At 36.5% G+C, this 15,455-nt stretch overlaps 1 protein-coding gene and 1 long non-coding RNA gene across 2 annotated transcripts in view; one reads left to right on the top strand and one right to left on the bottom strand.

Annotated features, from left to right (window-relative positions):
• Positions 1-586: 586 nt before the first annotated feature.
• LOC118000576 lies at positions 587-10,311 on the top strand. Its single transcript, XR_004676502.1, has 3 exons — positions 587-1,934; positions 4,102-4,205; positions 9,056-10,311. It is a non-coding gene; the product is annotated as an uncharacterized LOC118000576 (long non-coding RNA).
• Positions 7,231-15,455, bottom strand: part of NT5DC1 (5'-nucleotidase domain containing 1) — a 145,637-nt gene continuing 137,412 nt past the window's right edge. Inside the window, exon 12 of the mRNA XM_034990335.1 lies at positions 7,231-7,569. Within this exon, the coding sequence (XP_034846226.1) occupies positions 7,454-7,569 (116 nt within the window). The 3' untranslated portion in view covers positions 7,231-7,453. The remainder of the gene's footprint in view (positions 7,570-15,455) is intronic.

Genomic DNA, 15,455 nt, shown 5'->3' with positions numbered 1-15,455 from the left:
GCCAGTGCAGTTATTGAAGGTAATTGAAGCACCATTTCTTGATTTTAGTCATTTACTTAAAATACTGTTTTTAGTAGAAAACATTTTTGGCTTTTTAAGTTTTTATTTTAATTCCAGTTAATTAACATACAGTGTTATATTAGCTTTAGGCCTACAATATAGTGATTCAACAGTCTCATTCATCACCCTGTACTCATCTTAGCAAGTGCACTCCTTAATCCCTATTACCCATTTAACCCATCCCCTCACTCCCTCCTCTCTGGTAGCCATCAGTTTGTTCTCTGTAATTAAGAGTATTGTTTCTTGATTTGTCTTTTCCCCCCTTTCCTTGTTTTGTTTCTTAAATTCCACATATGAATGAAATCATAATGGTATTTGTCTTTCTCTGACTTATTTCACTTAGTGGAAAACTTCTTTTATAAAGATTTTTATTTATTTGACAGTGAGAGATACAGTGAGAAATACAGTGAGAGAGGGAACACAAGCAGGGGGAGTGGGAGTGGGAGAAGCAGGCTTCCTGCTGAGCAAGGAGCCTGATGTGGGGCTTGATGCGGGGCTCGATCCCAGGATCCTGGGATCATGACTTGAGCCGAAGGCAGCCGCTTAACGACTGAGCCACCCAGGTGCCCCTGTGGAAAACTATTCTTAATGCACCATTCTTGTTTACTACCTTTATGTTAACTGATCTTAACTCTTTTCTCCGTGAGCTTAAGATAGACTTTTGGAAGAAATTAATCTTTGTGTATTCTGTAAGTGCTTAATTTCTTTTCCTACAAGTGTGTTGCTTTAAAAAGAATAAAAAAAATTGTGACACAGTGTCTAGAAACAAATGATCTCAGACATCTCAATCTAATTACCATTATGTTTTGCTGTTCAGCAGTTGTCACATGAAGGTTTGGAAGCTAAATACTTCTGCAATCTCTGGAGTTGAGGGAGCTATGGATATTGCAAGACCTGTGAAAAGGAATGGTATTTTTAGCCATCTAAACAAAAATTTTACATAAATGGCCCCAAATTATTATTAAACAGACCTGCTGACTCTTGATGCAATCCATACTTGGAAGTTTTACTTAAGTATAATTTTTTCTAGGCCTGGAGAACTTTAAGTTTTAGAGAGCTAGGTTTTCTTTGCAAACTCTACACCCAACTTAATCCTAAATTTTCCTTACAGTGTTCATTTTACCTTTTCAATTTAGTGATTTTTTTCTGCATCAACCACTTGTGTCAAGCATTTTCTCTTATCCTTTTCTGGACATGGTCAGAAAAATGTCATTTTTGTTGCCCTTGGCTTATTATCAGCTTTAACCAATAGTATTCATTTTTCTAGTAGGTTGGTGCCCCTCGATTGTTAGATTACCATGGTTTCTGTTCTGTTTAATAAAATTAGACTCAATTAGACATTATGTAGGTTTCACTTTACTAGTCAGTTGGTTTACTCCTATATCCCTGTTCCATTTCTTTTCATTGCCTTGTTTTTCTTTCTCAATTCTAGACCCAAATAATTCCTTATGCAGACCTTCAAATCAGTTGCGAGGTTCTCTTGTCCTCTGTTCACCAAAGAAGGATCATTTGGTCTGCTCAGGCCATATTGCCGTTAGTAGGGTCATTCTTCGTAATTCCCCTGGTGCCCACATAACAGAATCTCCTTGGGCATTCTTTTCCATTTCTGGGTATTCAGCTTAGACCAGACTGACAAAAGGCTTCTCTAACCTTCCTTACTCAGGGTCCCTTCTCCCCACCACTCCTGTTGCTGCTACTGCTTCTTTATCTCTAGTTGACTCCAGTTTCTGTAATCAGTGTTTATCATAAAAACAAACAAAAATTACCTGTATTCTTACTGAATCCCCTGCTCCGCAGAGTCACAGTTTGAGCCCTGGATACCTGATTTGCGTCAGAGATAGCGTCTCTGGTTTGACAATCTCCAGAAATCTGAGGTATGTCCCGCACATCCGTTTGTGTTCTCATGTTACTTTCATAGTCCTGACACAGGTCTTACTATCTCCATTTAAACAGTTGAGAAAACAGGCTCAGAAAGTTGAAGTAAATGTGCCTAAGATGCAAGTCACAGAGACGTGAATTTTTTTATTTCAAGCCTAGGGTATCTTCCATTATTATAAACATCTATACTAAATTTGTCATAAAACAAAAATCGTATTTATGTGAATAATCAGGACTCAGTTGAAGTTATTCTTCATTCATGATTGGTCTTTGAAAGGGATACTTTTTTTTAACCACTTAATACAGGGTTCCATACAGTCACAGATTAAAACACTACTGAAATTTACAAATGCAATTTTTTTTTTTTAAAGATTTTATTCATCCATTTGACAGAGAGAGACACAGCGAGAGAGGGAACACAAGCAGGGGGAGTGGGAGAGGGAGAAGCAGGCCTCCCGCGGAGCAGGGAGCCCGATGCGGGGCTCGATCCCAGGACCCTGGGATCATGACCCGAGCCGAAGGCAGATGCTTAACGACTGAGCCACCCAAGTGCCCCAATCTTGATAATTGCTGCAAAAATAAATGAAATTAGCAGTTTGTTGCCTTCATCAAAGGGAGTAAATGTACCAAAAGGACTTTAAATATTATATTTATGAAATTTAGTTGCTAGGAACTATAAAGAAGTGTTGACATTTGTATTAAATTTAGAGAATTTGAATATTTTTTAATTGATTCAACATGGTGATTGCTTTTAATAGGCACTTAATAATTTATTTTAATTTTTAAATTTTTTTTTTAAAGATTTTATTTATTTATTTGAGAGAGAATGAGACAGAGAGAGAGCATGAGAGGGGGGAGGATCAGAGGGAGAAGCAGACTCCCTGCTGAGCAGGGAGTCCGATGCGGGACTCGATCCTGGGACTCCAGGATCATGACCTGAGCCAAAGGCAGTTGCTTAACCAACTGAGCCACCCAGGCGCCCCCTTTTTTTTTAAGTACAATCTACCCCCCCAATGTGAGGCTAAACTCACACCCAAGATCAAGAGTCTTCTGCTCGGGCGCCTGGGTGGCTCAGTCATTAAGCGTCTGCCTTCGGCTCAGGTCATGATCCCAGGGTCCTGGGATCGAGCCCCACATCGGGCTCCCTGCTCTGCGGGAAGCCTGCTTCTCCCTCTCCCACTCCCCCTGCTTGTGTTCCTGCTCTCGCTATGTCTCTGTCAAATAAATAAATAAAATCTTTAAAAAAAAAAAAAAAAGAGTCTTCTGCTCTACCGACTGTGAGCCAGCCTGGTGCCCCATTCTTCTCTTTATTAAACTTTATTAAGCTTTAATCTTTACCAAGAAAGTGCCAAGGCCAAAGCACTGATAAAGTAAAATAGTCTTTTTTTTTAAGACTCTGAGAACAGGTGCATGGTATAAGAACCTGACTGCCAAGCAGTCTATGTGATATTGTAGTTGTCATTCTAATTAATGACCCAAATTCTCTCAATAGGCCCAGATATCCCATCTCCCATTAAGTTTACTTGGATCGGTTTTCATTATTCCTTTTCCATTTTGGTTTCCTCAGCATCAAAGGGGAAATTTGCTAAGTGTGCAAGGTGAATGTTTGAACCTGAATATGAAGAAAGAGTAGACCTGCTTACTAATAACTTTAGTTTATGGGGCTTCCAAGAAGAGTAGACTTCATTATATGTTTTAGGACTCCCATGGTTCTTGGTTCTCTATTTTACTCTTCCAGGTAAGTTCTATGTTATAGATCTTTGCTTTAATATTTTTTACTAAATTGTTACTTTAGGACAGAGCCTGTGTATTTCTAATCCCTCACATGTCCTAGCATGATGTGACTGTTAAATTGAAGTGTGGTTTTAGACTGAGAATTTGCCCCGATCTTTTCCAATGTTCGAAGACTTTTATGTGTCAGTCAACTAAGGGCATGAATTTTGGGGTGAAACTTGGGCTCATGTATAGACTCTGTTCCTTAGTAACAGTACAATTTTGAGCAAGGATGTTATTTAACCTCTATAAATTTCAATGTCCTTATCTGTAAAATTTTAATAATTATACACACCTCATAGGGATGCTGTAGGGGATAAATAAGGAACATGAAGTAGCCTGGTGAAGAGTTAGCACTTATAGCCGTTATTTTTTTGCCATTATTTCTAGAGACCAACAAGAGATACCTTTTTGAATTCACCCTATGTGGACTGGACCATGCCCAAGGATTTTCATGGGCAGCACAGTGGGTCTTACGGTAACTCTGAGAAGAGGTAAGGGAATGTTACTGTAACATCACATTTAAGAAAAAGCTATCCATGTGATTCTAATATAGTCAAGGTTATTATATCCAAAGAGAGTGTGACATTCTATTTTATGCTGGTTTGTTATATACAATAATCATATAGATTTTTCATTCAAACCAGTTCAATAAATGTGTGTGTATATATGTATGAGTGTGTATATATACATATATGTGTGTGTATATATATATATATATTTTTTTTTTTGCTTTAAATACATGTATTTAAAGTTGTTGGATATGAAAATTGGTGGGGAAATAATACCTGATTTCAAGTTTAAAAAACTCAGAAGTATAGTTGACCCTTGAACAATGTGAGGATTAGGGCCCCATCCCCCATACATAGTCAAAAATCCATGTGTAATGTTTGACTCCCCTGCCAAACTTGACTACTAATACCCTACTGTTAACTGGAGCCCTTACCGATAACATTAACACATACTTTGTATATGTATTATATGCTATATTTTTATAATAGAGTAAGCTAGAAAAAAGAAAATGTTAAAATCATAAGGAAAATACATTTACAGTACTGTATCGAGAAATATTTGCATATAAGCGGACCCGTGCAGTTCAGACCCATGAATTTCAAGAGTAAACTTTAGTTGATTTTAGATTGCAATTCATGGTTTAACTGAGGTTTCTCTACCTCAATATTCCAAAAACGAAATTCTGACAAACTGTTACCACTGTGACATTCAGATCTTACCTCTGCTGATGAGACCAACAGTGGCCAGCAAAGAAAATCTAAAATCTCTTGCATTTATTTGTAGTGATCTTTCAGATGATGAATGTTTGCCTTATGCTAATATTAAACTTAAGTCCTCCGTCCATTTACACAATTTTCCTGCTTTCTTGCTTCATTTAACTTTATTAAAGAATATATAGCTTTTCTTCTCTAATATCTTTTTAACTTTTATAGTGCCATTTTTAAATTATTTTTACTTTTCAGATCCAATTAGAAACACTGGCACTTTTTAGAAAAAATGAAATAAAAAAACTTAAAAGTCTAATTATCCAACAGAAAAACAACATTCATTAGAAGAACTGACTCTGCTAGAAGGGTATTAGGAAACTTGGAAATAAAACTCTAACCTTGTCTTTTGACAAGATGGAAAAAACTGAGGTCAGATTAGATATATATGGTAACTTGTTCAGATCCCTTAGGTAAGTACGGGTAAAAGTAGGATGGGAACTTCTGATTTGAGTTCCATTTTTTTTCAATCCTTAGTGACCAAAAAAGTGCAATTAACATATTTTGGGGTTCTCATTTTTCATATTAATAATAATAGTTTATAAGCATTTAAAGATACATTCTTGGGGCACCTGGGTGGCTCAGGCGTTAAGCGTCTGCCTTCAGCTCAGGTCATGATCCCAGAGTCCTGGGATCGAGCCCTGCATAGGGCTCCCTGCTCAGCGGGAAGCCTGTTTCTCCCTCTCCCACTCCCCCGCTTGTGTTCCCTCTCTCGCTGTGTCTCTCTCTTTCAAATAAATAAATAAAATCTTTAAAAAAGAAAAAAAGATACATTCCTCTTTCCCATTGACAAAATAAATCCACATAAGGGAAAACAGCTTTATTTTTAAAGAAATTAAATATCTATTTGTATACGTCAGACAGCATCTTCCACTTAGCCCTAAGCTGACTGTGTGTTCGTTATCATATTCCAATAAGATTTTGGAAATCAGTTTTAAGTACATTACCATATACTTATTAGTAGATATCAAACAGAGCTACTGACACTGAGGAAAAAATTTCAGTAACTGTTTACCCACCCTGAGATACTCATTCCCACAATACCTTTGGGATTATTTGAGCATTTAAAAATTTAATGAAATATTTATCTTTTCACTGCATGCATCAATATGTTAAGTTCTCTGCTACAATCCAGGTAAAATAATGATAGTGACCATTGTGTTTTCTGACACTGTCCATGATGGACAGAGCGAAATTATAACATAAAGAGTAGCCAGGAATTTATTGTAAACATCTGGCTCCAGACATCTTGCCACACGTAGCTACTATTCGAGGACTATACGAAGCACATGGAACACAATAATCCTGGATTGTAATATAACTATGAAACCTCTTAAAGCATTTTTCCCAATCTTTTTTTCATTACTACCCACCCCGGAGAAAAATTAAATTCAACCAAATTAAATTTAATTAATAAATTTAACTTTAAATTCTGTTTTTCCCTAATGAGAGAAATTAATGCTAAAGAGTAAGATTTACTGGGTAGGGTTGAGCTTTGGAGGGGCACAATTCATTGCATTATCTAGTATTTTTTTCACCCCAAGAACCAATTTTTGTCCCATTGAGAATATATACCTTAAAGTGAATGAAAATTAATTATATAGCCTTTAACATTATTGGGGGGGAAAAACCCTTATGAGTAACATTAGAGGTTGAAATAGCTGGCTTCTCATTTCATTTCTGTCCCATACTGGCTGTGTGGTCTCACAAGAAATCCTCTTTAGCTCCTTGTTTTGGAAAACTTAAGAATAGCATAAAACCTGATAGCTTGGATAGCCTATTCTCACTAGACTCAGTATTTTTGGTTTTAAGTGGAAGGAACAGATAGAGATCAATTATTCTCAATTCTGGCTGCACTTTTCCTGGGGCAGGTAAAAGATGTCAGTGCTCATCTATATTTCCAGACCAATTAAACCAATCTCTGGAGGTTATGGTCTAGCTAGTGATTCTTGAACTTTAGTATATGAATCCACTAATATTAAAACACAGGGTGCTGGGTTGCATCCCCGACATTTCTGATTCTGCAGGCCTTGCATGGGGCCTGCAAATTTGTATTTCTATCAGATTCTCAGGTGATGCTGTGCAAGTGGTTTGGGGACTACACTTTAAGAACCACTGGTCTAGGCATATGTGTAAATTGTGTGTGTGTGTGTATGAATACATGTAGATATTACACAGGTGATTCCTAATCCCCAGATGAATCCTAATCTCAGAACTATTGGTATAGAAAATATTAAGGTTCTTTTCAGTTCTAAGATACTGAGATTTTAATGTAATGAGAGTTGTTGGGCATAAAGATGGTCTATACAGAAAGGAGACCTATGGAAAAAACATCAATTTCTTGGTCAGTTATCATTAAGAATTTGTTCCTATAAAGCATTTTATAGTATTTTTTGAAAGGTAACATTTTTACAGTAGACTTGCTGCATATATAGTTCTTCACTTCATTTTTCAGTAAAGACAGTTTATTTGGTTGCCAGTGTCTCATTATTTGATAAGATCAATGGAGGGTTTGGATAGTAGCCAGCTGTTTTTGAATTGCTTGAAGAAAACCTTGAAAATTTGTAGTCCAGGGGTAATTCTGGGAAAAAGAACAATTTTATTATTTTCCAGATCTCAAAAGGCCATTCATAAACATAAACAAATCAAAATTTGAGTCACTGATAATAAAACTTATTTTTTAGAATTTCGTGATTTTAATTTCTTTTGTCACCTGGATAGGTTGCACCTAACATGAAGAGTATAGATGTTTTTCTCCATAAAATTTACAATAATTTAAGTCAAGATACATTTAGAAGTTTTATAAATCATCTTCAGAGATCTAACTAGTGAGTTAAATTTTAACATTCTCTGTACAAAAGTTAACACATAAAATAGGCATGCTCATCTAATTATTTTTTTTAATTTAAAAGTCTCTCAGGCTCTACTCAGAGCATCATGTAACTGGTAAATGAGAACTAATAATCTTTTGGCCCCAGTAATAGAGTTACTAAGAATAATTTTTGAATGCTTAGATAAATAAGGATTTTAATATACACAATGTGGCAGCTTTCTCCATATGATAATCATCTCTCTCTCTCTCTCTCACACACACACACACACACACACACTCTCACACACGTGCATGCACAGCCACAAGGGAAATTGAGAGAGAGAACATAAAATGCATACTTTATTGATGGGGAGACATTGTGACATCTTTAAATTTCTCAAAAGCTAGCCTTCAGATATCTTCTTCCCAAATTTCTTCCAAGGAAACATTACCAGAAATATTACAAGTGAAACGTTATGATATATGCCATGGTATGATACTCATTCCACATGCAGATGCTGGGCAATAATCCTTATTTCAAAATCTCACAAGTAAAACATCATTTAGAAGTACTGAGTACTTTGAAAATGACACTAGCATAAAAATTATACTTTATATTAAATGCCAGTGAGAATCATCAAGTCCAAGCAGTTAATCCTTATGAGGAAAACATTAGTGCTAGAAATAGGGAAGCAGGAACACTGCCTGTCTGATGCCTGAGAAACTTAAGATGTTGTAAACAGAAAAACGTTCAATATTAGTGAATTTCATTGGTCTTGACTGCTCAGTTAGCTGTGGTATATTTTGAGCCACACATTAAAAAGGCATTGGAAAGTAAATTGCTAACACTGAGTTTCTAAAATCATATATCTGAGGTCTTGGATTTCTGATAAGCCACCAAAATGATATAGGCTAAGAGTTCAACCAGTTATCTTTTCCTCTGTCTTTCCTATACATTTGCTGAAGTAAATGTTTAGGTTTCTGCGTAGCTATTAGTAAAAGGTTAAAAATGGTTACATTATCATGATCCTTATAAACCAATCATCATTATAATGTATATATAGCTAGCAAATGCAAACTTATACAATCTATAAAGACGAGTCTTTGTATTTAAATGTCAATGAGATAACCAAACCTAACAAGATATTCATTAAGAATGAAACATTTCATGACTACAAAAAGGTTTTAAGAGGCAAAGGGGGAGTATTTGTTTTTCACCTTCTATCTCACTTAAAGCAAACATTTTCTCTTCCAGGTAGCAGAAAAGATCTGTTAAGAAATCTGGGCATTTTATAACCAGGTGAGATCAGATGACTCTTCTATTAAAACAAGGATCTCCAGACTGGGGATTCAACAAGAGGGAAAGAATGGCATCTGTTACAAGAAAGTCATTTCTGGTGCTCTTTGGAAGAAAAGAGAAAGACAGACAAATCCTGAATTCTTATTTACCACAACAATATTCTATTAAACTCTGTGTATTAAATACACATATCAACCATATTAGCTAGCAATTAAATGAAGTGAGCCAAAATGAACAAATATTCTTGAACAGTAAGTTCAACATAAAATATAACAGAAACAGAAAAACTCTGGATCTTTTTTTTTTAAAAGCTATTAGCAGGATAACATGTATATAAAGATTCTATCCTCAACATGTCTGAAGCCATGGCCATCAGTATTTTTCTCCCAGCTATTTTTCTTACTTGAGAAATAAGGTAAATTACACAGTCGTATCCAACTTTACTGAATATGTTACTGAAATAATCAATTTCAAGTTTTCTGTGAGACAGAACTTCTTTATGAGAATGTGAACATAGCAGAGTGCTAACTTAGAGACTAACACTTTGCTTTCTGAGGAAGTATCCTGGACATCAAAATCAACAATTGAACATGACACATCAACTCTCTCCTCCTTTCACCACAAAAAATCGGTACATGTTTAGCTTTGTTTGACTGCTGTTAAGTCCTTAATATTTTCTCCTGAGAAAAGGTAGAAGACAAAAGCCCAGAGCCAAGTTCTTTTCCAGGGGGCTGTGGAAGAAAGCTTTTGGCAAATGAAAATGGGAGATGCACTAATGTTAATACTGCTTCTTTAAGGAGAGGTAATTACCCCCAGAAGATGGAGAGGGGGTTATTTTCTCATTCTTCGGAGAAATATTTAAATCCTAGAATAATGAAGATTCACTTTACTTTGACTTTCTTACTATTTCATAACGATATCCCATTGAACCAGTTTTTATCCACGTACTATTGCAATAATTCATTGGCTTTATCACATTACTTTATTCTCTATAAATTTGAATCACTTTGAAATAAAGGAAGAATGAAATAGAAAAACTGAAAATAATAGTTTAATTCTGGGCTAGCCCCTTCCTTCAAGTTACAAGTTCCATTTCTTTTACAGGGAAATTGTTTGTAAAAGGAAGAAATATATTTAGGTTATCTTTCTATCTAATCTTATGTGTTTAGGCATGGAACGAAATGAAAATTAAACTATTCTTTTGAAACTAATGAGAATGAGATATTATTTTAATGAGGATATACTGACATATTGGATTTGTACGCTGGCATAGAGAATGGACTTTTTGGAAGGTTATATGTATTTTAGGGTTGTAATTATCATCATATCATCATCATCACCCTATCAATAATTCAGATAAATATTTTGCTTTACTTTCTCTCACATCCATCCTGTGAGAGAGGAAATGCAGCTTGCTATTATCCCCAATTCAAGAAAGAAGAATCTAAGGTTAGGGGGCGCCTGGGTGGCTCAGTCATTAAGCGTCTGCCTTCGGCTCAGGTCGTGGTCCCAGGGTCCTGGGATCGAGCCCCGCATCGGGCTCCCTGCTCGGCAGGAAGCCTGCTTCTCCCTCTCCCACTCCCCCTGCTTGTGTTCCCTCTCTCGCTGTGTCTTTCTCTGTCAAATAAATAAATACAATCTTTAAAAAAACAAAACAAAACAAAAACGTAAGTAGACTTCTGCTTATAAACTGGAGCTAGGACAACTAGGAAAGCTGAATAAAATACAAACATCAGGGTGAAGTCACTGGAGAGGCAACCTAAGACCTGAGAACTCAGTTCCTGGGAAGGCCTAGCAAGCAGAGAGTGAGCTGACATTCTGTCACAGCTTTTTCCTTCAGGCACCTGAATTCTTCCTGGAGGCAGGGGCAGTTAGAAGCAGCAAAACTAGCAGAGCTTTTGGCAGTCTTGAAGGGGTGCAGTCAAAAATTGAGGGGCTAAGAATCTGCGGTAAAGGAATGGGTGGAGAACCGGACTCAGCTGGTTTCCTTCTCAAGCGTGTTGCCAAATTCTGAGGGGAACTTCAGGCAACTAATGAGCAAAAACATATACCTCTGCAAAGCAGAGTGGATTTTTCAGCAGTTTCCTAGTTTTAAGAAAATGGAGGGATTTGGGCACCTGGGTGGCTCAGATGGTTAAGCGTCTGCCTTCGGCTTAGGTCATGATCCCAGGGTCCTGGGATCGAGTCCCGCATCGGGCTTCCTGCTCCTTGGGAGCCTGCTTCTCCCTCTGCCTCTCTCTCTCTGTCTCTCATGAATAAATAAATAAAATCTTAAAAAAAAAAAAAAAAAGAAAATGGAGGGATTTAAGTTCTGACCTTAATCAGGGGCCCTGTGAATACCTCAGACTTTCAGATACATATTTCTGAGAACCGAATTTACTATTATGAAGTAATTCTCTTTCATGTTAATAATGGATTTTTTTCCTTAATGTCTATTTTGTTTCACATTATTGTAGCTAACTCTTTCTCTTAGTTACCATTAACATGGTATTAGCTCTTGCCATCTTTTGATATTCAAACTTTCTGTGTCCTTATATTTCAGAGATGTCTTTTCTGAACAGCCCATAGTTGGGTTTCATTATTTCATTCAGGACTTTAATCAGAGATTTTTGTCATCTATACTTAATATAATTACTCAGCTTTAAATCTGTCATCTTCCTGAATATTCTCCATACCTTGTTTATTTTTCATACTCTTTTCTTTCCATTTTTGTTTTCTTTTAGATTTTATCCTAGTATGTATCTCATTACAGTTTCTTTGGTAGTTATCCTAGCGATTACAACATGCATAATACCTAACATACTCTTATTCCTTACCATATAAGTTTGATATAATACAAGGATGCTAGGGCATTTTAATTCCAACTGTCCCACTGCCATTGGCATCATTTAAAAAAAATATATTTTAATTTAAATTTAATTAACATATACTGTATTATTAGTTTTGGAGGTAGAATTTAGTGATTCACCAGTTGCATCTAATACCCAGTGCTCATTATTTCAAGTGCCCTCCATAATGCCCATCACTCAGTTACCCCATCCCCATCCCCACTTCCCCTCTAGCAACCCTCAGTTTGTTTCCTATAGTTAAGAGTTTCTCATGGTTTGCCTCCCTCTTTGTTTTCATCTTATTTTTCCTTCCTTTCCCCTATGTTCATCTATTTTGTTTTCTTAAATTCCACATATGAGTGAAGTCATGTGGTATTTGTCTTTGACTTATTTTGCTTAGCATAATACCCTCTAGTTCCATCCATGTCTTTGCAAATGACAAGATTTCATTCTTTTTGATGGCTGAGTAGTGTTCCATTGTGTGTGTGTGTGTGTATATATATGTGTGTGTATATATATATATATACACACACACACACACCACATCTTTATCCATTCATCTGTTGATGGACATCTAGGCTCTTTCCATATTTTGGCTATTGTTGATAGTACTGCTATAAACATTGGGGTGCATATGCCCCTTCGAATCACTATTTTTGTATCCTTTGGATAGATACCTAGGAGTGCAATGCTGGGTCATAGGGTAGCTCTATTTTTAACTTTTTGAGGAGCCTCCATACTGTTTTCCAGAGTGGCCACACCAGTGTGCATGCCCACCAACAGTGTAAGAGGGTCCCTCTTTCTCTGCATCCCCGCCAACATCTATGTTTCCTGAGTTGTTCATTTTAGCCATTCTGACCAGTGTGAGGTCGTATCTCATGGTGGTTTGATTTGTATTTCCCTGATGCCAAGTGATGATGAATATTTTTTCATGTGTCTTTTGGCCATTTGTATGTCTTCTTTGGAGAAATGTCTGTTCGTGTCTTCTGCCCATTTCTTGACCAGATTTTTTGTTTTTTTGGGTGTTGAGTTTGATAAGTTCTTTATAGATTTTGGATACTTTATCTGATAAGACATTTGCGAATATCTTCTCCCATTCTGTAGGTTGCCTTTTAGTTTTGTAGACTGTTTCTGTTGGTGTGCAAAAGCTTTTTATCTTGATGAAGTTCCAGTAGTTCATTTTTGCTTTTGTTTCCCTTGCCTTTGGAGACGTGTCTAGCAAGAAGTTGCTGTGGTTGAGGTCAAAGAGGTTGCTGCCTGTGTTCTCTACTCGGATTTTGATGGGTTCCTGTCTCACATTTAGGTCTTTCATCCATTTTGGGTTTATTTTTGTGTACGGTGTAAGAAAGTAGTTGACTTTCATTCTTCTGCATGTGGCTGTTCAATTTTCCCAACACCATTTGTTGAAGAGACTGTCTTTTTTCCATTGGATATTCTTTCCTGCTTTGTCAAAGATTAGTTGATCATAGAGTTGAGGGTCCATTTCTGGGTTCCTATTTTGTTCCATTGATCTATGTGTCTGTTTTTGTGCCCGCACCACACTGTCTTGATGATTACAGCTTTGTAATACAGGTTGAAGTGTGGAACTGTGATGCCTCCAGCTTTGTTTTTTTTCAACATTACTTTGGCTATTCAGGGACTTTTCTGGTTCCATACAAATTTTAGGATTGTTTATTCTAGCTCTGTGAAAAATGCTGATGGCATTTTGATAGGGATTGAATTGAATGTATAGATTGATTTGAGTAGCATAGACATTTTAACAATATTTGTTCTTCCAATCCATGAGCATGGAATGTTTTTCCATTTCTTTGTGTCTTCCACAATTTCTTTCTTAAGTGTTCTATAGTTTTCAAGTACAGGTCCTTTACCTCTTTGGTTACATTTATTCCTAGGTATCTTATGGTTTTTGGTCCAATTGTACATGGGATCCATTCCTTGATTTCTCTTTCTTTTGCTTCACTGTTAGTGTAGAGAAATGTAACTGATTTCTCTGTATTGATTTTATATACTGTGACTCTGTTGAATTTCTGTATCAGTTCTAGCAGTTTTTTGGTGGAGTCTTTCATGTTTTAAAATTCTTTCTTTAGGGGCAACTGGGTAGCTCAGTTGGTTAAGTGTCCGACTTTTGATTTTGGCTCAGGTCATGATCTCAGGGTTGTGAGATACAGGCCCATGTTGGGCTCCATGCGGGATTGGAGCCTGCTTAAGATTATCTCTCTCTTCCTCTGTCCCCATCCCCCAACGCCCACTCACCCACACATTCTCTCTCTCTCAAAATAAATAAATAAATAAATAAAAATAAAAAAATTCTTTATTTAAAACTGTCAGGACTTTTAAAAAATTTTTCCAACAGAAATGTTCATTTAATTTATTCATGTAGCTTATCCCTTTGTTGCTGTATATTCTTTCTCGCATTTTCAGTCTTCCAACAGGGATCATTCTTTCTTTTGCCTGAAGAACAGTACACTAGTATTTTCTTTAGTGTAGGTCTTCTAGAGATAAATTTCCTCCATTTTTGACTGTCTAAAAATACTTTTGTTGGGGTACCTGGGTGGCTCGGTCGGTTAAGCATCTGCTTTCGGCTCAGGTCATAGTCCCAGGGTCCTCGGATCGAGTCCCGCATCGGGCTCCCTGCTCAGTGGGAAGCTTGCTTCTCCCTCTCCTACTTCCCCTGCTTGTGTTCCCTCTCTCGCTGTCTCTCTCTGTCAAATCAATCATTCAATAAATAAAAATCTTAAAAAAAAATAAAATACTTTTCTTTTATTCTTTAATGATATCTTTACTGGATGTTGACTACCATCAAGATTGATAGCCATTGTCTTTCAGCAATTTAAAGATACTGTTCTACTGTGTTGGCTTTTTTGTTTTTGGGAGAAGTCAGATGTCAGTCTAACTCTTACTCCTTTGAAATCAATGTTTTTAATTCTCTGGCTGCTTTTAATATTTCTTAATTATCTTTGGTTTTTAGCAGTTAACTTTGGATTTGTTTTTATTTATTTTGTTTCAGTTATTTGGACTTCTTACGCCTTTGGCTTATTTCTTTTCATCATTTTTGGAAAGTTGTAGCTATTGCTTCTGGCTTATTCTCTCATCTCCTGGGGTTTCCAATTATAGAAATCTTATTCCTTCTCAGTGTATCTCCTATGTTGCTTAGTCCCTCTTCTTTATCTTCCTTTTTTCTGTATCTTGCTTTTTTCTTTTTTTTTTCTTCATGCTTCATTCTGGATATTTTCTTTGGCCTGTCTTCCAGTGCACTAATTAACTTTTTTTTTTTTTTTTGTAGTTTTTAATTTTATTATGTTATGTTAGTCACCATACAATACATCATTAGTTTTTGATGTAGTGATCCACGATCCATTGTTTTCGTATAACACCCAGCGCTCCATGCAGTATGTGCCCTCCTTAATACCCATCACCGGGCTAACCAATCCCCCCTCCCCCCTAAAACCCTGTTTGTTTCTCAGGTCCATAGTCTCTCATGGTTCATCTCTCCCTCCAATTCCCCCCAGCCATTTTTCCCTTCCTTC

The sequence above is a fragment of the Mirounga leonina genome, unplaced genomic scaffold (genome assembly GCF_011800145.1).
Source record: "Mirounga leonina isolate KUSES-001 unplaced genomic scaffold, KU_Mleo_1.0 Mir_53, whole genome shotgun sequence".
NCBI classification, from domain to species: domain Eukaryota; kingdom Metazoa; phylum Chordata; class Mammalia; order Carnivora; family Phocidae; genus Mirounga; species Mirounga leonina.
Note: the sequence above shows the minus strand (reverse complement) of the source record. Positions and strands in the feature narration are given on the sequence as shown.